Below are 25,814 nucleotides of genomic sequence, written 5' to 3'. Positions count from 1 at the left end.
AGGACAAACCCATACTCCATTTGCCTTTTAACCACAGCTTTTTCAGGACAATACGTAGGAGACTATTTTGGTAACTTATTCAAGAATCTTGACAAAAGAACAATAATGCATCCATGGTTGAACTCCCATCAAAGAGAAGATTGCCAGAACCAGACCTTAGAAGCATTTATGACGAGCAAGTAAAAACTTGTTTAAACAATATTTATGAATTTTGGATATTTTATGGACATATATTCATGTTCTGAATACTGCATCAATGATGCTGTGGTTTTTTTTATTGTAGAGGGGGGTACAGAAGGGAAAAAGGAAAAAAATGATCCTGTGTTTTTGTTAAAGGAAAGTTGGGGTATAAATTTTACTTTAATTTTTAAAAGTTCACTGGTGAACACATGAAGCTGCCCTATACTGAATCCGACCCGCCGGTCCATCGAAGTCAGTATTGTCTACTCAGACCGGCAGTGGCTCTCCAGGGTCTCAGGCAGGGGTCTTTCACATCACCTACCTGCCTAGTCCCTTTAACTGGAGATGCCGGGGATTGAACCTGGGACATTCTGCATGCCAAGCAGATGCTCCACCACTGAGCCACAGCCTCTCCAGATTCAGTGGAACACTTACGTCCTGTACACCGCTTCCAATGTTCATGTCCAACCGTCAGCAGTTCCTTAACTCCATCATCCATGGCTTTTGTGAATCTGCCAACTGCATCACATTTCTGTTCACTGTATAATAATCATAATCATAATTTCAAACAAAGTATTTTAATCATCTGCTATGGTGAGCTTTAATTATTTATAACTGTGCCTGGGAGGTTTTTTGCCCATTTCCTAGAATAGGTAAGCGGACCACCTCTTTTGTGTAATTTAGTCTTCTTTTACAGCTAGAACATTGGCCTGACTGGGCAAAACATATTTTACAGCATGGCACAATGGCAAACTGGCTTAAATCCAAACCTAGAATTCAAATGGTTTCTCGATAACAATACATCTCAGGATAAAATCAAACCAGCATCTCTGAATTTAATGCAGAGATTGCATAAGGAAAAAAAATCATACATACATATTTCAATTTTAATTGCAAGGCGTATTTAATGAAGTAAGTCTTTATACATGCAAGAATTTGTACAAGAACTATACAGATGTCAACCTTATTAATTTAAGCATCATTTGTGGAGGCCTCATTTTATAAAGTTTTGTTATTTGTATTCGTACTTGCCACAGGGAAGACCTGTGGAACTGTTCAACGAGCCTTTGCAGAGAATGCTGCCTTAACCATGGAGGAGAGAAAAGGAACTGTCTGCAGAACCCCACCTGCTCTCTCCTCCAGCCCCTTTGCTCTCTCTCCTGAATGCTCCCCTGCCATTCTCAAACAACTGTGAAACAAAACTTTGAAAATGATTAGCCACCCCTGGATAAGAAGAGACTTGTTCTGTTAACCATGGTTAAATCCATTATGCCAACATAATGCTTCATGACGGCTGAATGCCAGTGGATGATGGCAGGAGGAATTCATGTGAAAAGAAAGAAGTAGGCGAACGTATAGCTCCTGATATCTTAGCCACTTAAGAGATTTCAGGCAATATTGCTGAAGGGCCAAAGGTATTTAACAGAAGAGGAGGAGTTGGTTATTATACCCTGATATCTTCTACCTTTAAGGAGTCTCAAACCGTCTTACAATCACCTTCCCTCATGTGTAAGAGTGGGGGAAACAACCTGGTTCTCCAGACTAGAGCCCACTGCTCCTAACCACTACTCTACGCTAGTAATTTTGTTCTCTTTACAGCAAGTGCAAAATATATGTCAGCAGTGTTATACCTGCTCCAGCCCCTTTTGGAAAAGAACTCTTATGTTTGAAAGTATCTCGGCTGAATTTTATGGCAACAAGCATGCTAGGATGTAAACCCACAGTGTCCATATGTTTTTCACTAAGTAGCATGGGAAACTTTGGATATAACTTAAGACACCTGTTTATGCAAGATTACCATTTTAACATTTGTGCCTTTGCATCAGGTGACAGCACTTTTGTAATAAATTATTGAAAGGGAAGAATCCAATGCCTTACATTTCTATCATATCCAAGTCAGGAGCTTCTGGTTCCATCATAGAAAAGACCATAACACCAACAATCTCATCTTTCTCTGCTTTCCTTTTACCCGTTTTCCATTCCTGGGGATAAGAATAAAGGGTGACAATGAAGGAAACATGTTCTTGCAGGGAAATTCTGAACAACCATCTCCTACTTTGGGCATGATTCGAATTCCCCGTATCTCCTTGTACGGGGAATGCAAAAGATCTTTGTGCAGATCAATAATCAATTGTGACTGAAGTTAATCCAGAGGGCCATGTGGTTAGGTTGACATTTTTCAGGCAGAAGCAAGAGGGCTCCTTGCTGCACGCTTGCTGCCTTTGAAACTTGGATGTTTCACAACAGCTTTTAAGGAGGTATTGGGGAATATAACTTGAAAAGAAGAGTGCAAGTCCTCAGAATCACCTTAAGGAGCTCCTCTTTGGATCATGGCCTTGCTTACTTGCTAAATGTTTATCCCACCTTTCCTCCAAGAAACTCAAAAAGACTCACATGCTTCTCCACTCCTCCCAACAGTATCTATCCCAGAATTGGGGCACAGCCCCCTTGAATAACTTTTTAAAAAAGAGACCCTCCCAAGTCATGTACCTTAAAAAAGAAACCTTCCTCTATGTGCATTTTAAGGTGGAGTGCCCCATAAACATGGTCTGTCTAGTAAACGTTGGGATGTGACATCACCCCATGGGTCAGTAATGACCCAGTGCTTGCACAGGGGACTACCTTTACGTACCCTTGTAAAGGTCTCTTCCATGTGCCTGTGCGTTGTGTGTGTGACTTCTGCTCTTTGTTGAAATAACTGCTTGACTGTCTTCCACATGATGTTCGTCATACTTGATTTGCACAGCCCCAATTCACACAGCCCAAATAATGCACTTTCAATCCACTTTCAATGCACTTCGAAGGTGGATTTTACTGTGTGAACTGGCAAAACCACTTGCAAACTATCGTTAAGGTGCACTGAAAGTGGAATGAAAGTGCATTATTTGGGCTGTGTGAAAGTGCAATTAGCTAAACATACATTATTTGGCAATCTGCACCCTAGTCTTACCAAAGAAGTCAGGAAACATCTAGAAACAATACAGCCTTTAAAGGCACACAAAGTTGACATAATTCTCATTCTGTGCTCATTTTAAACCACGCATCAAAAATTTATGACAAATACTGACACTGGAATGGATTGATGAGAAAATTTATTTTACAGGGGGGGGATTAAATTCTTCCTAGATACTGCCAAATTACTCCGCGTTTCCCCCAACATCGCCAATGTAATTTTTTAAAGTTAATTTGACTTACCTTTTCATCACGGAAATTAAGGAACTGCTGAAAAACTTCACTTTCAGAAACAACTGGATGGCGACACATTCTGGTCAACCAAGCTTGTAGCCTCTCCATCCTCATTTTAATGAATTCTTCCTCAAAACGCCCTGCAGCACAGTAAGCAAACTGTCAGTTGCTCTCACATTTACTACCTACTTTTTCTGATCAAGACAAATACTATTTATATTTAGGATTCTAAGATAAAGCCCCATGGCACAGAGTGGTAAGTGGCAGTACTGCAGTCAAAAGCTCTGCTCATGACCTGAGTTCAATCCTGACGGAAGTCAGTTTCAGGTAGCCGGCTCAAGGCTGACTCAGCCTTCCATCCTTCTGAGGTCAGTAAAATGAGTAACCAGCTTGCTGGGAGTAAGGGGAAGACGACTGGGGAAGGCAATGGCAAACCAACCCGTGAACAGTCTGCCTAGTAAACATTGTGATGTTTACACCTCACAATATCACCCCATGGGTCAAAAATGACCCGGTGCTTGCACAGGGGATTATCTTTACCTTTAAGATAAAGGCAGCTTTTTAAATACAGGGACTAATTTGGGAAATAATATTCTGCCACATGCAAGGTTCACTACAATAATGCTATATCAATCACTAGCAATCTTTTCCATATCTTTGGGAGTTATTTTTGTCACAAAAGCTAAGCTTCAAAAATATCTGAAAGTGAACTGAAGTGCACCTACGAACTTACGCACAAATATTACTGAACGCTTCAAGAGTTGGATCCAACTGAAAATTTCCCATCATGGAGAAGGACAATTTTCATTGATTCTTCGTCCTCCCGCTACAGTCCTCTAGTTACTTTCTCCTGCTGTTTTAGGGGGCTGCCCATCCTCGAGGTACAGAATTTCAGGGGGTATTTGAGACCGCAGTAGAAGGAAGGAAGTGAGGAATTGACACTCTGCTGACAGAAATCCTTTCTATCACCAGAGATTTTTAGCAGGATTCAAATGAAGTTAAGGTACAGACAAAGCGATTAATGGAGTCAGTAGGCAGATTGTTTGGATCCATTCCAATCTGATTTCAGGCATAGTTTTGAGACTGAATCTGGCTGCCTTGATAGATGACCTGAATGAAGAGATGGATGGGGGAGGGGCAACCCTATAAATTCTCTGAGACCTCTCAGAGCCTTTTGATACCACTGATCATGGCATTTTGGAACTGGGAGGCATTGTTCTGTGGTGGTTTTGGTCCTACCTCAAAGATGGGTTTCAGAGGGTGGTGCCTGGGAACTGCTGCTTTGCCCCCTGGCCTCTGGCTTACAAGGTCTGAAAGGTTCTGTCTTGTCCCCCCATGCTTTTCAACATCTACGTAAAGCTGCTGTGAGAGGTCATCTGAAGATCTGGGTTGAGTTGCCACCAATATATGGAGAATACTCAGACCTGTCTTGTGCTTCCACCAGATTCCAAGGAAGCTGTGGAAATTGAACAGGTGCCTGGAGGCAGTTTTGGGATGGATGAGGGTTAACAAACTAAAACTCCATCCCAACAAAATGGAAGTGCAACTGGTGGGTGGAAGGTTTGTCCCAAGAACTGGGATATTTATTTATTTTAATGCAGCGTTTCTACCTCATCATAGTCCTCAAGGTGGCAAACATTCAAAAAAATTAAAACATTTGAGCAATTAAAATATTTAGAATTATAAAACAATTCAATTAAAAACACATAAACAAATGCCACCAGGAGGTCCAATAACCATTATTGGGGGTATACCAGATGGAACAAAATAAGTCTTTACTTGCTAGCAAAAGACACTGATAGAGTGAGACAGACAAATATCTCTGGGGAGGAAGTTCTAAAGTTTTGATGCCATGACTAAGAAGGCCTTTTATCGAGTTGCCACCCATCAACTTCAGATGACAGGGGCAACCAAAGCAGGGCCTCCAAAGATGACAAGAGTGTATGGTGGTCCTTAAGGTACGTTGGTTCCAGGCCATACATAACGTTAAAGGTCAATACCGGCATCTAGAATTGAGCCCAGAAGCAAATTGGAAGCCAGTGTAGGTATCTCCAGCTCTGAGTGGGGTTGCACTCCCCTATAGGAGTGGATTTGTGTCTTGGTAGCAGTGACCAGGGGTTCCTTTCACCAGGTGTAGATTGTGAGCCTGTTGTGGCCCTTACTGGGCAAGAAAGATCTTGCCACCATGCTGCATGCCCTGGTAACATCTAAATTAGATTAATTAGCTCTACATGAGGCTGCCCTGAAAGACTGGCTGGAAGCTACAGCTGGTACAGAATGCTGAGGCCAGAATGCTGACTGGACTGTGTCATCGGGACCATATCACTCCAGTCTTGTTCCTTCGACACTGGCTTTTGTGATGGACAGGCAAAGGTCCTGCCCCTTTCTGAAAAACAGCAATCCCATTAAGTCCTGTTTGGTGTATGAGCAGAGATACTAGCAGCCAATCAGGATCCATAGAAGTGCTTGAAGCACCCAATGGGGGAGAGAAAGAGGAGATTCAGTTTTTAGTTAGATAGTATCTCCAGACTCATTCTGAAGGCTCAGATCCTGTCTCAGAGTCTGCCTTGTAAGAAAGCAGGCTAAACAACTAAATGTGTGAAGGCATGGTTGGCATCTCCAGACTGCTTTCTGGAAATCTTGGGACCTTTCAGCTATAAAATTCCCATGAGGGAGTGGTGAGTCAACCTCCCATTTTAACATTAAAAGAGAGGGAACAAAAATCCTACATTAGAGGCATCTGCCTTGCTAGATTTAAAGTGATATGAAAATTTACTTCTTTTTTTGTAAACTGGAGAACTGGATTCTTAATCTTTGACTTCTTGTTATATTTTATTATTAGTTTTTACAAATTACTTTAACGTTTTATTGGTTTTAATTCATATGATTACTTTGAGACACTTGAGCTATAAAAGTGGGCCTTAAAATCAATAGTATGGTAACATCTGGCACAACTATTTTGCAAATGCTAATTAATTATCCCTATTAATACTAAAAACATGATTCCAAATGGAGTGTATGAGACCCGAGAACTACTTATGAGAACGCTGATTCTTTCACTGCCATCTGTCAGAAGGAAATACACGTCCTCATTAGAAACCAAATGCCTTCATCACTCTCACAGTATGTAAACAAAAAGGCTGACATGGAAATAATTCTCTCTACATTTTGTCATCACAGACTCACACTCAAAAGGTTCATCAGTCCACCCTGTTTTTTCCCCCAAGCTCATAAAGTCTATATAGAAAATACTGGTGGAATTCTAAGCCTGAAGCTAGCTGAGGAAAAATTAAATCACTTCCTCAGTTTCCAGCTTCCTCGGCATTCATCCCAGTGTCTGCATCAATGCTCAGTTTTCTTCTCATACAGAACGCTGTCGCAGTTTCAGCAGTACACAGGGCTACATGGCTGGCTGTATGCCTGACTGCTCAGAAGATCTTGGTTTGAAGGGGTGGGGTGGTGGAGAAACTGGAAAGAGGTGCCAATTAATTAGAATAGAAGTTGTAGGCATTCTCTATCCCTGTAAGAGTGCCTAACAATTCCCACAAGATAATGCTTGAACATTATATGGTGAGCTGCTTCATTTTATAGTCAAACTAAAACAAAGCTGTTCCAGCTTTCTAAAAACTGTTATCAAATTCTAAAAACAAAACAGCAGTTGCACGTAAAAGCCTAACCAAACAAACAATGAAATCAGTGAAAAGACTGGCTTCAATCACTTTAACGTCCACAATGCTTTATAAATAAATATTAACATGCCTGCTTTTTAGGAAGTTTAGCATAAGAGGCAGACTAAAAGCATGCACTATATTCATTTACTTTTGAAGAAGCTAGCAACACTACACTCTTTGTTACAGGCCCTCTTCTTTGAAGTCTCTTTACTTTTTCACTTTGTATACCCCTCTCCTGTTAATCTAAGTCAAATTTATGTTAAAGATTCTTTTTTTTCCAAAGAGACCTCTTTTACTAAGATTAATTCCCAAATAATAATATTCCCAATTAACAAAAAAAGCATTAACCATACCTGTTGAGAAAAATCATTTTTAAGAATAGTTACCTGTAACTTGTTTGTCTGGAAGAGATGGAATTGGAATGGCTGATCCAAACTTAATCAAAAGACGCTCATATAGCCAGTCAAAGTGTTTATATCTGTGGTTGACAGATCGATTAGTGTTCTGTAAAAACAGGCAGAAAAAGCTCTTCTTTATGAATTCTCTAAAAAGACATTTTCTGGCTGCTACCAATATTGTAGTTATTTAATTGCTCAATGGATTCTCATAAAAACTATTCTAACGCACATAGCCTTACTTTATTTATTTATTTATTTATTTGATTTATATGCCGCCCTTTCCAGCCAGGCCCGGCTTAGGGTGGTTTCCAACAACAACGCTTCAATAAACCTTAAGGTGCCAGAAGTATCTGAGACATCCCGAGATGACACCTGATGGCAAAGTGTTTGGTATGCACTTACCGTACATGTAAGCTGATACTCGATGTAGCTCTTCAGACCATACATTTTAGAACCTTTTTTTGGATCAGCCACAACACAGTCAAACGTAGAGGTAGGGTAAACCCACATTGGACCATAATCTCCAATCTGTGAGAACACACCCACACAAAATTATCAACTCTAAACATGCTACACAAGTTTTAAATAAATAATACCTCATCTAGATTATACATTTAGATCCTCAGAATTGGCTGTTCATTTGCAAATACAGGTGTAAAACATTTGACAGGATTCCCATGGCTTAGCAGCCAGGTAGAACTCACAGCATTCCAGTGATCGCTATTTTCCATTTATTAATCTACTATAATTTGCAGTATATAAATTAATTTTAACCAGCACAGAAGCATACAGTCAGTATAAAGGACAGAACAAGGGACAGGCCAGGGAGTAGAATGCATAAAAACCAAAAGCACCCTTATTGGACTGTACGGACTTTAGACGACGATCACAATTACGGGTGTTAACTATGTCTAATATGTGTGGCTGAGACTCCAATGGCCTCCTTTGAGCAAATAGTCAGGTTACACGGCATGCACAAGACCCAGTTGAATTTTGCATTCAAACAGTGCTCACACTAAGCACTTACCATAAAGCTCAAGTATCGTATATTTTATTAAAGCACATATACCAATGTCTCAATCAGTTGCCATAAACATTAAAAAATACAACTTACAATTATAGGAATTTTCTCTTTGGGTTTTACTAGCTGCTTTGCCAACAGATACTGTTCCACTCCAGGTTTCGCAAATCCAGGAAATCTGATCAAAGAGACAAAGTGACTGAATCCTTTTTTCAGAGGCTCTCTGTCAGATTCAGAACTGCCAGCCATATCTCAAAGGCATTTGGTGTTTTGACAAACTAGATGCAGCAATTAATAAGCTAATAATGTCAAAATGATCCAGTTGTTGACTGGTTAACATTTATATTAGCAATGCATGAAGTTGCACTTAAAACCCTCTCATTGGATAAACTAAGCCAATTGGAACAAAGAGTGCAGAGGAACAGTTAGTACCAACTGCCACAATAACATCATCTGAAGAACCTCTGAATTCTCCTCTGTCAGTTGATAAACTGAGAGCTACAGTTTCCTGATGCCCAATGCCACAGTAACAATCCAGACATCTTATTAAGGTGCCTTTTGCATGTACCAGAGAGGATCGTCATCTCAAAATCCTTGCTTCCCACTAGTGAGCCCACACGAACACACCCCTGCTCGCACTGAAAATTATTTTTGACTTTCTAGAATTAAAAAATTAGCTCTTACAGTAGTGCTGGGTAACTGGATTAATGAAGGCTGCTGCTGAGACCAAAAGAAAAAGAAAAGAAACTTTGGGCAAGCTGAGCTGGTCACACATTTCTCTACCTGCACTATTCCTATTAGGAAAACAGTTCCCATCAAGAGAAAAAAATCCCATCAGCAATCAAACCATTAAATAGAGCTACAGCCCTTCTGTACCATTCTAGGGACATACAGATCTTAGCCCATGTTGTCTCCATGGAAAATTGTGTGTGTAAAGCACTGTCAAATTGCTGCTACCTTATGGAAACTCCATAGGGTTTTCAGGGCAAGAGATGAAATTACCAAATCCCAGATTACACATGCACATACATTTGGAATTCAGCTTTTGGAGTGCAAGCCAAGTTTGCAAGCCTCATTTATCTAGAATCATAGAGTTGGAAGAGACCACCAGGGTCATCTAGTCCAACCCCCTGCACAATGCAGGAAATTCACAACTACCTCACCCCCCGAAACCCCCACTACATGCCCAAAAGATGGCCAAGATGCCTTCCCTCTCATCATCTGCCTAAGGTTATAGAATCAGCATTGCTGACAGATGGCCATCTAACCTTTTCTTCAAAACCTTAAGGGAAGGAGAGCTTACCACCTCCCGAGGAACCCTGTTCCACTGAGTAACCGCTCTAACTGTTAGAAAATTCTTCCTAATGTCTAGATCTACTTGTGAGCATAACAATCTCACATTCAAATCATAATGGCTTTCACAATTTCCCCCAGCATCTTCCTGTTCTCCACCACCACCCCACCAAGTGCTGTGAACTTTACTTGTTAAGTGGTATTTTCATAGCAGCCCCGCGACTATTCCCCCGCTGAAGCCCTGCTGGGTCTGAAGTCTCTGGGTCTTTATAACCAAGGTAGGAAGCGGGCGTAGATTTGGGGTCGTCCCAATCATCATCCCAGTCATCATCGTCAGCAGCAGCTGAAGGAGAGAGCATTTTGATTGATTTTCAAAGGCACACTGTGCACACAAAATAAACTTGTATGCCCCTAAAAACACTTCCAAGACTAACGACTTCGCAAATTACTTGTTTTAATGAACCAAATACTTCAATGGCCTTGCCCTGTTGTAGTAGTCCCTAATTATGATGCCCTAATGCAATATTCACACACAGATGCCAAGACAAATAGTATTCTGAAGTACAGAAGTGTATTTATCTGAAGCCAGAGAAATATACTGGAAGAAACACCAACAAAAACAAATAAGACTCTCATCTTTGAATGCCCAGTCTTTATTACTGGAATGTGCATTAAGAATCTGCTGCTGGTTTTAACATTGTTTTAACAGAATTCTGATATATCAAAGTCATTCTCTTAAATTATGTTTGAAACCTACTGTTCCCCCCCCCCCCGCCCCCTCCAAATCCTACCAGTTACAGAAACATTTCGCTGACCTGGACCTTGATAAGCCTGTGGATGACCAAATGCTGCTGGATCCCAATTGTTTGAAGAGCTGTTTTTTTGCCTAGTTTCAGGTTTCACTGCCCAGCCATCACCAGTGGTTGCATTGTCCCAACTTGACCAGGGGTCACTTGCACTGCTAGCCTACGTTAAAAGGGGGAGGAGAGAAGACGACAGCACCCATAGTTTTAGGAAACATTATACACATGTTCACTATTTCAAATGAGAGATTTGTTAACAGCAACCCATTAGCAAAATAGGTCATATAACTAATTACCAATGGGGAAAAGACGTCAACTGCAAGAAATATTTCCTAGATGCCAATGGAAAAATACACCCTCACCCCCTTTCAGAGGCTGCTTTAATTCGGTTTAAGTCCCACAGCTTAACATTCTGCCCTAACAGCTCTGAATCACTGACTTCAATGAGGTAGATTTCATGTCCCAAGTTCTGCTCGACAATGGTTTTAAAAACAAAACTTTTCAAACTTTTGTTGTATGTGTACCAAATATCAGATTTCTACCTGTTGTGCAAGTACATTGTGCAATGTGAGTCATATGAAGCAGTGTAAAGATATAAATGCATACACAAAAATTATGAAATGGAATATCCCCTTAAGAAGATTTAGCGATGTCTGTTTCAGCCATGAAAGTCTGAAGTAGGACGAAGCCAGCAACATGACATAGCATTTTTTTGCTCAACTTTCCCCCCTCAAAGCTAGAAGTAATATTTTTCATTGTTAAAAATGGAAAGACACACAGCAACCACAGTCCTAAGATAACCATATGTATACAGGATTTTGTCTGGTGGGCAACTATCTCTCAGCTGCAGATTATATTCTAATTGAAAAGGTACCAGACCTAATTATTTTAAAATATGCCTAGGGAAAGCCTTGCAAGTTAATGAAGTGCTAAATATCCACACGCATCACTGAACATAGTTAAGTCAAACAGAATATAACAAGTTTATAAACTCATCTGCCTTTCAAAGATTCAAATGCTGGACCAACTGAATGGTGCCTGACAAGTTACAGGATTTCTATGTGCATAATTTATTCCAAGCGCAGTATTTGGTGTTCAGGAAACTTAGGCAGGGCAAGAAAGTAGGTGTAGTGCAGAGACGGCCACATGAAGTGTCCTTGTACCCATTCACAGGACGGGCCCACTCCTCCTGCTATGCTGGCACTGCAGGGGAACAACAATCCGTGCTGAGGCATCACCCCTCAGGAGACTGAAGGAACTCTGGCATGGGGAAGAGCCACGATGTGAGCTTCTCCAGTGTGGCGTAAGACTTCTCATTTTAACTGGCCAGTGTGGGAAGATGCCATGTAGCAGTGATTCCCACATCCCTAATGTAAAGTGGGAAGGAGATCTTAATCAATAAATCCACCTTCCTAAACAAACAACAAAAATTAACCCAGAAAATAAATTCCTCTTTAAAGTATATAGGATGAAGTTAGAGGATTGCACAAGCATGACTTCCTATACTGGTGGTATCAGTTTTACTTTTCAGAGAAAAAGTCCAAGCAAAAGCAATTACTCCAAGTACTTAACACAACATAAAGGTATATTAGTCATTGTTTTATCCTTTTAACTAACCCAAATCCACACAAAAGAACAGTAACTGAGATACTAACAGCATGATCCCATGTGTGTTTAATTGGAGGCAAGTCCTTCTCACTTCAGTGGGGCATAAGTTCAAGTATGCACTCACATCCTAAATATACACACATTGGGGTGTTTAAAACCCCCAAAATTGACAAAAGGAGCACCTGGAGCTTTAAGCAATGGATTCCCTCAGTGGCTGTTGCTAGACAACCAGATACCAGGCTTGGTTCTGTCAGTAAAAGGCTGGGGGGAGGGGCAGGACCCTTACCAGGCCTATTTTAGCCTTTGAGGAAAGATGCATTCTGGCCAGGCCTCGCTAGGTTGCCAACTCCCCATTGGGACATTTGCGGAGATTTTGGGATGGAGTCTGAGGAGGACAGGGTTTGGGGAGGGGACAGGCCACAGCTGGATATAATGCCACAGAGTACACCTGCCAGAGCAGCCATTTTCTCCAGAGGGACAGATCTCTGTCATCTGGAGTTTAGGTGTAATTCCAGGAGATCCCCAGGTTCTACCTGGAGGTTGGTAACCCTAGGCCTAGCAGCAACTTCTGAGTAATTTGATACCACCTGACTTGCATGACTCAACTAGGCCTGACTGCTTGCTACTGTTCAACAGCAGTCACCCTATGAAAGCCAGTGTGGTGTACTAGTTAGAACAGAGTAGGCTCTGGGAGACACAGGTTCAAATCCCCACATTGATGTGGAAGCTCACTGGGTAATTTTTGGGGAAGACACATATGTTCAGCCTACCCTACCTCACAGGGTTGTTGTTCAGATAAAAAAGAGGAGAGGAGAATAAAGTAAGCTGCTTTGGCCCCCACTATAGGGAAAGGCAGGGTATAAGTGAAGTAAATAAATAATAAATATATCAGAAAATAGGAGGCAGATAAAAGGTAGGTTGGTGAATGGCTGAGAGGGAGAGAATGAGGCAGGAAGAGGATATGGATGCTGCCGGGGGAGGGGTAAAGGGGAAATAGTGTGGGGAGAAGGATAAAGGGGAAAGTGAGGTGCCTCCCCACAAATCCTCAAGGGTTCCCAATGATGCAAGCGGGCCTGACCAGTGGCCACATAACTGGACAACAGTTTTCCCAGGTAGAGGCTGCCGGGAGGGAGGGAAAGCTTAAGACAGATGGGCCAATAAGGGAAGGTTGGTTGTTGGGTATGAAGGAGATAGGGTTGCCAACTCTAGGTTCAAATATTCATGCAGATTTGGGGGCTGTAGCCTGGAGAGGGAACTCAAAAGGGTATAATGACATAGATGTCACCCTCCAAAGCAGCCATTTCCTCCAAGGGAGCCTGGGTTGCCAACCTCAGGGAAGGTTGGAGATCACTCAGAATTACAACTAATCTCCAGATTGATAGATCAGTTCTCCTGGAGAAAATGGCTGCTTTGGCGGGTAGACTCTATGGCATTATACCCTGCTGAAATTGATTCCCTCCCCAAACCTCACCCTTCCAAGGCCCTACCCCAAATCTCCAGGTATTTCCCAACCTGGAGTTGGCAGCCCTGGGGAACTGATCTCTGTAGTTGGGAGATCTGTTGTGATTTCAGAATATCTCCAGGCCCCACCTGGAGGTTTGTAACCCTAGAAAGAGAGAAGGAAGTAGGAAAAGGGAAGAGGGTATGGGACTGTTCAGTAAAGGAAAAGAGGAAATAGTGGGGGGGGGGGAGGAAATGAGATGCCTCCCACAAGTGCTTGCGGGTTCCCACTTCTGTACTCCAATTTGCAGTGGCTTTCCAATGTCCCAAGTAAAGAGTCAAACAATTTTCTACAGTGTGAGCAGAGACCATATGAACAATTCACTCATATATAAAACAGAAAACGATAATCTAAGAACAGCTGCAGAGGTTAACAGAAAGCAAACATCTTCAAGCAACAGGGAAAGGAAACTTGGTACAAGCCTGATTAATTCCCGGGACCTTCCAGCTAAGAAGAACTTTCACGTACTTAAACTATGACAGAAAAGGATGATTTATTAGTACCCGACAGGTTCATTTCAAAGTCTAGCCTTCCACACACATCTAGAATAGTATCTTCTACAATCCATATAAAAAAAACGAAAATGAGTTTAAATCTTACAAAAAACTTTTTCACAACCCAGAAATTTTTTTTAATTAGCTGTTGGGAACAGAATAAATACTGAGAGTTAATACATTCCTCTAAATGCTAGCTTATGCAGGTAGAGAGGAATTATTATTCTATATTTTTCAGTTGTATCATAAACTAGATTATTTTTCATCCTTGGAGTAACTTTTTTTCTAAAACTTTTTTACCTTTCCAGCAGAAGTAGTTGAAGGTAGGGACTGAGTAAAGATTTCCAAAATATCTGTATGAGTGGTAGATGTCAGAGAATCCACCTTAAAAATAAGAAGCACTCCATGAAGGAAGAAAGAAATTATTAGGATAACCTGGTTGCAGCCTAAAGCTCAGAAGTTTCATCCAGGCAAAGCAGATGACTGAAACGTATGCATGCTATAGGAGTCTCAATATCAGAATGCCATATGCATGCAAACCGAAGCTCGTTTTGGAGGATGCCAAGATTTTGCCCTCACAGGAACAATCAAGTTACAATTTCGAGATCAAATCCTAGAAATCAAAATAAAAGCAGAAGACTTTCAAAAAATAAGCTGGAGCAGTAAATCATGCAAGCAACACAAGGGACACAGCCATAAAAGACAATCAGTGACTATCAGTCATCATCGCACTAATCATACTTCCTCACATACCCTTAATCAAATTAACCACATTCGTGGCCTTCAGTGGACAAGTATCACCTAATGCATTAAAGTTCAAAATTACAGTGTTTGTTTCTACTGCATAGGCTCGTGAATTCCTCTAGTGTTGTTATTCCTCAAGAGAAAAGTTAATGCTTTGTTGGTGTTTACAATATATGCATGTTCATACATTCACTCTGCTAAATGCATGAGAAACTGAGATTGTGAAAGCTAATGTGTTGCTAGGATACAAGAGGAGCCTGTTACAACGGCATATGGATAGTTAAGCCAGTACATTATAGTATTCTGTCGAAGAGGTTAATAGAAAATTGAGTTTTAAAAAGTGACAAGAGCGGAAGGGGGCATTATCTACTCCAACCCACAGTCAAGGTCTTAAGCTGAGCTCACAATACTAAATGATTTGATGAAAAACTTGCCTGAATTTGGCTTTGCCTGATCGCTTCCAAGAAAATCAATATTCAAGTTTCTGTTTTGAGACACTGCAATACTCTTTTTTACATATAATTTTTTTTGTTTTTCCATACTGATTAAACACAATATTCAACCATCAATGTAACTAAGCATCAAGGTGTAGATTCCATTAAAAATTGTTGAAAATACATATATATATATATATATATATATATATATAAAAAACTAAAATATGAAGACTTCCCCTACACCTCCCTCAATCTTGTCATTTATTTGTAATCTCCTTTGTTTAAAATTCTAATCCTAATATTATTACAAACATTTATAAGAAATTATTCTTTATTTAATATTACTCATAATCTAAGTGATCACTATTTCGATTATAACAATTTTCTATATTCCAGTAAAGAAAAAAAAGTAAGAGAAAGAAAAGATAGCAAAAAGCACTATTTTATAATAAAAAGGATGGATTAGATAATAGGTATCATTTTTAAACTTCCTTTAAAAATAGGTATCATTATAACTTCTCCATTTCTCCCAGACATCTAATAAGAATCTATTATGTTAATGTCATTAATTATTCTGTTTTTGTCAAAGCCAAGCCATTAATCAGTCCCTTTTAGTTATATCCCAAGAAATCTAGACCCTTTGAACCAGTCTCTTTATCCTAAATTTCCAACATCTACCTCTTTTTCTCAGTAGCTTTAAACGTCGAAGAGCATCCTTGGAAATTGTTAGTGCAGTTCCCTCTGCAGAAACTGAGAAATGATAGTCAATCTGCAGTGTGGTTTCTTCCATCCCTAAGGCGAAGAGAAAGATCCCGGTGTTTCCAGCTTTACGCCCTTTTAAGTTCTCCCAGTTAACATTGAAGAATTCATCTGGTAGATTATACAAACAAAAGTCAAAGTCTCTTACGTTCAAATCCATGGTAGTCAGCTGGGTTGGTTCAATTTCTACTTGCAGATGTGTATCCTTTGGTTGTCCATTGTGGCTCTCCAGCTCCTTAGAATTTAATTCTTCTTTTGATGGCTTGTCGTTTGGAGAGCTTTCTTCTCTCATCTCTGATCTCAGTGTAGTAACTTGGTCTTTTATATCCTTGAGATCTTCCAAAATTACATCCAGTTTCCGGTTGACAAGTTTGTAAATATTGTTTGTCAGAGAGAGTAGTCGATCCATCTGTTTAGTCACAATTTCCATGGTTGCTGCTTCTAATAGTTCTGTTGAAATTTAATTGGTAAAATCCAGACAGGTATACCACTAGTTTCTATGTTGTGGGTAGTAAAGAAATGTTGCGGGGGGCAGGATATAAAGTCGCAAGCCTGCCGTTACTTCCTTTTGTCTAAGAACTTGGGAGATATTTGCCAGTTACACAGTAATGCCACACTTCCGGTCTCAAATCCCATGATGTTCTCGCGGTAGCAGACGGTAACAGATGCTTCCAGATGAGACGTAGCTTGAAGACTTGTTTACTCAGAAAAGTGTCTTCCCGGAAATGGGGGGAAATCTTCTCCTCCCTCCCCTTTGCACATCTCAGTCTCTGATTGGTGGCTGTAACGTCATTCAAAAAGTCCCGATTGTTATGTCTACCCACCGATCAATTTGATAAAAATCCTGCCGGTTTATCCAGTATTTTTAATTTTCAAAGAGTCATCCAAACATCAGATGGGGAGATACGGATTCAATAGGTTTTTTTCCCCTCCTTCAAGACTTCCAGATCCAGGTAAAACAAAACAGTTCTTGTAACTTACTCAGATTTTAGAAGAGTAGGTATTCTTGCTTCTGTATTGTTGCTTAGATGGTAATAGATAGGGGAGATCTGAGCCTAATTCCAAAGAGACTTTCGAGGCAATGGTTTCCCCTCAGGCCGGCGTGACCTCGTCCAGGATTCCGAGAGTCGTCCAAAGGCTCTCTCAGCAAAACTGGGGATCAAAACCGCACTTAAAAGGCAGCAGGGGTAGTCCTGTTCCCCGGTCCACTGTTTAGGATCGGGTAGGGGTGCAGGATTGCACCCCAGATTCAAACGAATCTTGGTTCTCTCGGGAGCCCCCAAGACACGTGGTGCTCAGATCAGCGTCCCTAGCGGAAGTCTAGACACTGCAATACTCAATGTAGCCACATGTTATTGTTTGAACACAATAATGAACTATAATCTTCCTTCAGTCCAAAGCTAGTTCTTCTGAAGAAGCATTTCCAGAAGGTTAACAGCTTTCTAAAAACAATGCTAGTTATCATAGGCCTAGTACAAACTGAAGACTTAATCACAGGTAGTGCTACCCACCATTTGCTACTTTAACCCTGGTTATTTATTTGAAATTTCCATCCATCCATGAACCGATCCACAAGGTGGGTAAACAATTTAACACACACCATGTCACTTAACAAACAATAAACACTAACAGTAAAAGCAGACTCCAGTTACAAATAGTCAGCAAGAACATTAGAAATCACAAATAACTTCACAAACCAACAGCTTGAACACTAAATAAGCATTTGTAAGCCAAAGGCCATCTCAATTATCATCTTTAAAAGGCATTAAAACACTAGCAAGTAATGGACAAAACCAGTTTCCCATGCAATGGCATTCCACAGTTGCAGTGCAACTAAGGGTTTGTTCTATTCCCAACAACTAATTTTTAAAATAATATTTTTAAAGTATCATAGAGTTGGAAGGGACTTATTTAAGTAATACCTGCATTCAGGAAAATGTCTCAATAATTATGGGCCTAATGCACTTCCACTGTGAAGATGGTGCCCACAAAGGGCTTAACAGAAATTCTCAGCACAAGGCTTTCAAGACAGCTTGCAAAATAAAATACAAAATTAAAATAAAAGCAACAATTTAGCTCTGTAGCCTAGCTGTGTCAAGACTAAGTTCTGTGCTAATGGGTTAAATAGAAAGAGACAGAAAGACAGGATACAGCAGGAAAATAGAGTCCAAGGCAGTACAGAAAATAAAAATGACCAATCCTAGTCGTTTCAATATTTTCAGCTAAGAAAGGTTATATGATAGGACTAGGAAACTGAAATAACGATTTATCCTCTTTGAAAACCTAAATGTTAACAAAAGAACTGGAAAAGTATACTCTCTCAAATATACCACTTAGCACTGGATCATCATGACTCAAGTGGAAATAACTTCAAAGCTGAATGGGAAAAAATGTAAAGCATGTGGATTCCAAATATGACCTGGTCAAAAAAACAAAAGCACTTGACCATCCCCTCCCAAAAAGGACTCATAGCTTCCCTTTAGGTCAACAAAAACAAAAAATCTGCTCCTGTCTGAATGAGTACATGACTGCAGTTCTACCCCATGGGATTCAACCTGAGTTCTGCAAAGATCCATTTTGTCTTCAGTGGGTTTTAAAAAAAGAAACACGTAGCCAGTGGGCACAATTTGGTCATCATACTGGAATGCATCAGAATTATAAGGCCATACACCAAAAGAATTTAAGAAAGAGAAATAACAGCAAAACTAAATTTAGCCTCGTCAACTGTGCAATTTTTACTCAGCCACTTGAAAATAACCTTAGTTTGTGAACGTTTGAGGTAGCTGAGTATTTTAGTAGCTACTCTGCAAGAAGTTTCTCCCTGGCTTTGGCCTGTCTGGGGCAATTAAATCATCATTAGTAATCATCATCTCTATAACGTTTATTGAGGTACAAGATGCTTTGTATTTTTTCTGTGTTCTCACAGTACCCCACCCACCCCACAAGTAACTAAGAAAGCTGCTTGGGTGAGGAGGAAATTGAAATTAGTCCACCAAGCAAAAACTCAATTCTAAATCTACAGCACTAAACTGGCTGTCTAATGCTCAGCATTTCTGCTGGCTGTTAGTATTCTAAAAATAAAATCAGGGGAAAATGTCAAACCACTGCTTCTTCTGGATGACTGTATTTCAGCTTTTAGTCATGAAAGGAATATTCAGCTTTCAGAATCACAGACAGATGAACAAACAGACACATTAAATTATGCTGCACAGCTCCACAAATGTCTCTTCCATGAAACCAAACACAGTTTAGAGCTTGTTATAGACTAAGAAAGTTTTTTCATTATAAATTCATGAAAACCTAAATTCAGGAAAACTCAACATTTTCCTTGATTAATTAACAAACTAGGCCTCCACAAGGGCCTACCTCAAACCCTTGTTTTCAGTGCAACCTTTGTCCACTACCACTAGGAAGTGAAAGGGGGGGAAAATCCTGCTACTGACCTCTGGATTGTTAAAAGGCTTTGCTACCCCGAAGATTTGAATATGCTGAAAGATACGATATAGATTTGTATCTACGCAAAGTAACACAGCAAAGGATTTTTGCAGAGGTGATAATGAAAAAGGGCTTAGACAAACAGTGGTAGAAGAAGAGGCCTAGGGAAACTGAAGCCCAAGAGGCCACCAGCTCAAGGAAAGAAGGGGAATGAAGAACTGAGGCTTGAGAGATTAAAAGGCCCTGAATAAGCTACCACGAGCTAGGTCAGATACTGCATATACTGCACCAAATACTGATATAGTTCCTTTGAAATCTGGTAACAAACAAGAGAGCCAAAGGAGGATGAAAACTAAGGACTAATAAGCGAATGGCACATGGTGAGATGCTGCAGAAGCAAGCAATTTTGGATTCTGTAACTGCCGCCCAAATCTACTGACTGAACTGATTTAGGTCTTGCAGGGTCCCTAACATCCTAGGTGCTACAAAATCAAAGAAACAACATAAAATGCTCATCTAGTTTTCTGTAAGGAAAGAGAGGTCATTCTGGCTGGAATTAAAGCCTTGTAACTTACCCCAATGATAGTAAGAGCATGTGGGCAAGGTATGCAGGTTCAAAGAGATGCCAGCATGGCACGGTGAATTCCGAAAGTATATTTGCAAAGTAAACAAAAGAATGTCTAGAGCCAAGGAAGAGAAGGGGCTGTTAAGTGTTGGCAGGGGAGAAGTGGGAATCCAAGGGTAAAGTGGTTAGACTAGGATTTGAAAGACCCAGGTTCAGATCCCCACTCTACCATGGAAGCTCACTGGGTGGGCAAATCACTCTCTCAGTTTAGCCTACCTCACAGGGTGGTTTTTAGGATACAACAGAGGATGGGGAAATGATGGTTGACATGGACAGAGAGGTTGTTGAGAGGCATCTGGCTGCACTGGATGAGTACAAATCCCCCGCGCCTGATGGTATGCACCCGAGAGTGCTCAAAGAACTTTCTAGTGCTCAGAAGGTATTTCCTGCTCCTAGTATTCTTAGTTTGTTGCTTACTAGCCTAGTCTAGCTGCCCTCTTCTCTTCACCTGCACATGAAATTTATATGCTTGTAGCTTAAAGGGTTTTACACTACTGGTTCCCAGATCTGAAAAAAATGAAGACAACTGTTATACGAGAAAACATTTCTACTTAAGCTAAGGGTCTGTGCTTTAGCATAGCTGGTCATGGAGAATATCTGTAGCCAAATAATTTACAATTTAATACTGAATGATGTGATATTGGATGTAAACACTCACAAAACAATAACCACAGTGATATAAAAATCAACTCATACACCAACAGAAAGTTACTCGGAAAGTAAAACACATTCACAATTGATTTCAAAAAAGAAAACTCAAAAATTACAGGACTAGGTAGAAGGAACCTAAAACAGCCTAAAGAGGGTCGAAGGTCTCCAGAATGCTGGGGTTATTTAAAGCCAATTAACAGCAGCTCAAAATGAACTATGTATCATGCAGAACGGGAAAGTACAAACAATTCTAAGAAGATGTTAAGGAGAAGAGAGAAGGAAACTATAAAAGAAAGGTGGCTTCCTATAACAAGTGAAGTTCTTACCCAGCTAAGCAAAACAAAAAGGAACACAAATTCTGGCAAAATTATGTTGGCATTAACGGCAGCCCCCCCCCCCCAAGAATATGAAGAGTACAAGGGGGAATCCACAAGGACTTAGATGGCATCTCATTTTCCCCATCTGCACTATTTCCTCTTTCCCTTCCCTGAAAGCCTTCATAGCCTCTTCCCTTTTCCTGCTTCCTTCTCTCCTTCCCATCAAACAGCCAACCTACTGTTATCCCTCTGTCTTCAGCTTCCCCTTCCCCAGCAGCCTCTACCTAGGAAAACTATGACAGAGTTTAGTGGTGCCAGCCACTGGATCAGGCCCACTTGCACGGTAGGGAACCCTCAAGGACTTGTGGGGGCACATACTTTCCCCCTGTATTCCCCTCCCCACATTATTCCCCCTTTGCCTCCTTCTGGCAGCCCCCATATCCTCTTCCCTATCCCTGCCTCTCCTTCTCAACCTTCCTTTTATCTGCCGCCCATCTTCACCTATATTTATTATGTATTTACTTCCTTTCTCCACAAGCAGCTTACATCATTCTCTCTTTTTTATCCTCACAACACCCCTGTAAGGTAGGTTACGCTAAAAGAATGTGATGGGCACAGTATCACCCGATGAGCTTCTATGGCAGACTGGTGATTTAAACCCAGGTCTCCCAGACCCTACTCTGAAGCCCTAACTGCTATACCACATTTGCTTTAATAGGGTGGCTGCTGTTAAACAGCAGCATGCAGCCAGGCCTAGGTAAGTCATATAGTTGGGTGGCAGCAAGTCATTCAGTAGCTGTTGCCAGGCCTGGCCCTCAAAGGTCAAAACAGCCCTGGAAAGGGCCCTATCTCCTCCCCCTGCCTTTTATTGATAGAAATCAAGCCTAGAATGCTATGGCTGCCTAGCAAGTGCTACTGGGGGCTTCCTTTTTTTAAAGCTACAGGTGTTCGTTTTGTCATTTTGGCTTTAACCCCCCAGTTTATATGTATTTTTGAGGTTTCAGATCTTTCTGCAAATCTGGGGCGTGTTTCGGGTTTGTAGATCTGTCTTGTCCATTCACAGTTCCAATCACCAGATTTAAGTATCCTCAGACTTGGCTGACTTCGATATTAGAATGTACAAGTGGGAACCCACAAGGACTTGCAAGAGGCATTCCGTTTTCCCCACCCTTACATACCTCTTTCCCTTTACCGAAAATCCCCATAACCTCTCCCATTTTCCTGCTCTCCTTCTCACCAAACAGCTAACCTACATTTATCTGACCCTCCATTTTCAGCTTGCCCCCCTCCAGGAGCCTCTACCTAGGAAAACTATGGGCCAATTGTGTGGTGCTGGCCACTTGCATGGTAAGGAACCTCTAACTTTCCCCTGTATCCTCCTCCCCGTCCTATTTCCTCTTTCCCTCCTCCTGGCAGCCCCCATATCCTCTTCCCTCTCCATGCCTCATTCTTTCCTTCTCAGCTCCAATCACTGGGTTTCAGCAATCTCAGGTTTGGCCAGCTTGGCTATGAGAATATATGATGATACTGCTACAATGACAAAAACAGCCAATTTTTTAATAGAAATCATCAGCAAGTGGTAGTTATCTAGGACACCATCAGAAGATGACAATGGTGCAAAGGATTTCTGGGATAAAGATACTGCAAAAAAGCTAAGTAATCTGCACCATACTTCACTGAAGAAGTTGCACAATTGTCTAATTCTGAACAATTTATTTTCCAGAAAGGGCATCTACAGAACCAAGTCAAAAATAGTGACAAGAGAGGCCGTTCTAGGTTTAAATGACAAACAAAAAATTCACATCACTGGATAGCATACACTGGACTTCCTAAGAAATCAAATGTGCAATTGCTGACCTAACAAAAACACAACAGGTCATTAAAATTTGTGCCCTTAGTACAGGACTGGAAAGTAAGTAAAAACATACAATAATTTTTAAAAAGAGCAGCAACTGGGAATAAGGAAATTACACATCTACTAGCCTGGCATCTGTCCCAAGTAAATTGACAGAAAGCATTATTAAATCTAGAACCAACCAACTATGTACATGAACAACCAGAACCTCTCTAAAGGGAAGTCCTGCTACAATTTTTATTCTTTTTTAGTATTAATATATAGAGATCCTAAAGGCATTATATACTTGGAAAATCCAAAAGCTTTCAACAAAGTCCCTTCCCACAGACTCCACAGTAAAATTAGCAGCTATGGGATAAGAGAATAAAATATCTTATGGACTGGTAAGTGGTTAAGGAACAGGAAGCAGAATACACATTGGAAGAAGGTAAGCAGTATAATCTCAAAGATCAGAACTGACATTGGTGCTACTGGGGTCATTTATAAATAATCTACAACACGGAGGTAAGGAGCCAAACTTGCAGATGGCACCCTATTATTAAAGACTGAAAAGCTAGAAAAGGTACAGATAAAATTATTAAGGAGCTGGAACACCTTTTTACAGGAAAGGTTATAGAGTTTGAGGCTCTTTAGTTTAGAAAAAAAGTCAGCTAATGGGAGAGGTTGATGTAATTATAACATTATTAAAAATGTGGAGATTATGAACACATTTTCTCTCTCTCTTGCATTCTAAGAATCCTGGTCACCCAAAGTCACTGGCCATCTATTCAATACATAAGAGAAAATACATTTTCACACACACCATAAATATGGTTACCAACTCTGGATTGGAAAATTCATGGAGATTTGGGGACTGACCCTGAGGAAGGTGGAGCTTTTGGAGGGGAGGGAGCTCAGTGGAGTACAACGCCATAGAGGCCATCCTCCAAAGCAGCAATTTTCTCCAGGGGAGCTGAACGGTGTAGTCTGGAGATCAGCTGTAATTCCAGGAGATCTCCAGGCCCCACCTGGAGGTTGCCAATCCAACTCATAAATAACATGAAACCGATTGCCAGAATATAGGGTGATAAGTCAGAAGTTTGGATGATTAACAGGATTTTAAAAATACAGGCCTATCAACAGCTTAAATGTAAACTGCATGCTCAGAAGCATTACACTAAATACCAATTGTTCAGGCGGGTGCGAGGGAAGAGGCTGTTGCTTTTGGAAAACATGAAAAGCATCTGTCAGACCACTGTATGTACAAGACTTCTGGGCACAGTGGGACAGTCCTTAGCCTATTCTCATCAGCATGAACTATGGACAATAAATAATTAGTTATAATTGAAAAATTTCTATAAGGTCAGCAATTGTCTTTACCATATATTTTAACACAACACAAGAGCTTATTTTGCTATATTCAACTTGCCATGCTTAGGGTATTAACAACATGCTTCACATGAAATAAATAAAAGACTCCTACTTGGCTACTGTTTTTTGCAACCTGTGAGTTAATTTGTGCAGTAGTTGAGGAGAGACAGTCAAAAAAGGCTTGGTCAGCTACTGATATTCCATCTTTGGCACCTTCATGTAGGATCTAAAACAAAAAAACTTCTGTTAAGACATTTCTAAAAACAAAATAAAATTATCTCTCTTAATAATACTTTGAACTATGGAAAGACAGTATAACATTGCCAGATTGTGTAATTACATTCCTGAAGTAGAACTATTCACACATACTTTAATTTGCCCATAAAGCAAGTTTTTTTCTTTTAACATGTGATTTATACCTATAAGCTCCACCCAGTCCTGCTAATAGTACAGCACCCACGCGCAGATGGCATAACACAGCCTTGAGTCCCTCTGTTCTTCCACGGCAGGTATACAAGCAATCAGCATGCCTCATCTCTCCAAATCATTAGAGCAAATGTGAGCCCTATTTTATCCTTGTACATCCCTAATTAACCTTCCTGCTGTGCTCAGTCAAGGAATAGATGGAGTTTCTTAAACAAACAAGATGGGGTGGGTGGAGACAAGACTGCTGAGCAAGGACATGAGGGGAAACGGTACAAGCAGGCCTGCCATTCCCTATAATGGTCTAGCAAGCTGCTAGCAAGTGGTGGTTGATGATGGATATAGAAACAGAGTTCCCTGACCCCCTGTGAGATCCCTCCACACTTTGGCATCAAGTCTGAGATGGCTGTACTAAGGCCCATTTCTTTATAGCCTCTGTTTTGTAAAATAAGACATGGGCAGCACAATCTTAAGGGGAGGGTAGTTGCCCTGCGGCTGGGGACAGCGCAGCCACAGAGCCACCTGAGTGGCTTGCTGTGCCATGGCTAGCAACCTGAACAGGAAAATTCACCCAAAGCCTGAAAAACTGCTGAATGGCAGCCCAAGGCAGCATTCCCAGGATGAAAGGACTCAGGGAGCTGACTAATGTAAGCCCTGCCCTGGGTGCTCCTTTTGGCGCCAGCACAAGCCCCTCCGCCACAGCTGCGCTAGCACTCATGTGAGGTGCTGCTGCGCCGTTCCCTGGCGTACGTGGCCCAGTGGCAACTTAAGTGGCCATTTGGATAGCGCAAGTGGCATTTACACCGGCATCGGGGTCACGCTGCCTCCTAAGCCCATTTGCCCCCCCCCCACCCCGGACTGAACTGTGAGTTTTTAGTTCACTGTTGGCCAAAAAAACAAATCAGTGGGTTATAGATCAAATCAAGCCTGAACTGACCCTAGAAGCTAAAATGACTAAACTGAGGCTGCCGTACTTTGGACACATTATGAGAAGACAAGAGTCACTGGAGAAGAAAATCATGCTAGGAAAAGTGGAGGGCAGCAGGAAAAGAGGAAGACCCAA

General features: G+C 41.0%; 1 protein-coding gene across 1 annotated transcript in view; it reads right to left on the bottom strand.

The window, feature by feature from the left end:
- SNX9 (sorting nexin 9) overlaps positions 1 to 25,814 on the bottom strand; it is a 55,030-nt gene that overhangs the window by 9,572 nt on the left and 19,644 nt on the right. The window contains exons 4-12 of the mRNA XM_056853600.1: positions 24,441 to 24,554; positions 10,565 to 10,715; positions 9,939 to 10,092; positions 8,550 to 8,634; positions 7,838 to 7,963; positions 7,424 to 7,541; positions 3,376 to 3,506; positions 2,059 to 2,162; positions 616 to 719 (exon numbers count right to left, since the gene is read on the bottom strand). Of these exons, the coding sequence (XP_056709578.1) occupies positions 616 to 719; positions 2,059 to 2,162; positions 3,376 to 3,506; positions 7,424 to 7,541; positions 7,838 to 7,963; positions 8,550 to 8,634; positions 9,939 to 10,092; positions 10,565 to 10,715; positions 24,441 to 24,554 (1,087 nt within the window). The remainder of the gene's footprint in view (positions 1 to 615; positions 720 to 2,058; positions 2,163 to 3,375; positions 3,507 to 7,423; positions 7,542 to 7,837; positions 7,964 to 8,549; positions 8,635 to 9,938; positions 10,093 to 10,564; positions 10,716 to 24,440; positions 24,555 to 25,814) is intronic.

Source organism: Euleptes europaea, chromosome 7 (assembly GCF_029931775.1).
Source record: "Euleptes europaea isolate rEulEur1 chromosome 7, rEulEur1.hap1, whole genome shotgun sequence".
Taxonomy (NCBI): Eukaryota; Metazoa; Chordata; class Lepidosauria; order Squamata; family Sphaerodactylidae; genus Euleptes; species Euleptes europaea.
Note: the sequence above shows the minus strand (reverse complement) of the source record. Positions and strands in the feature narration are given on the sequence as shown.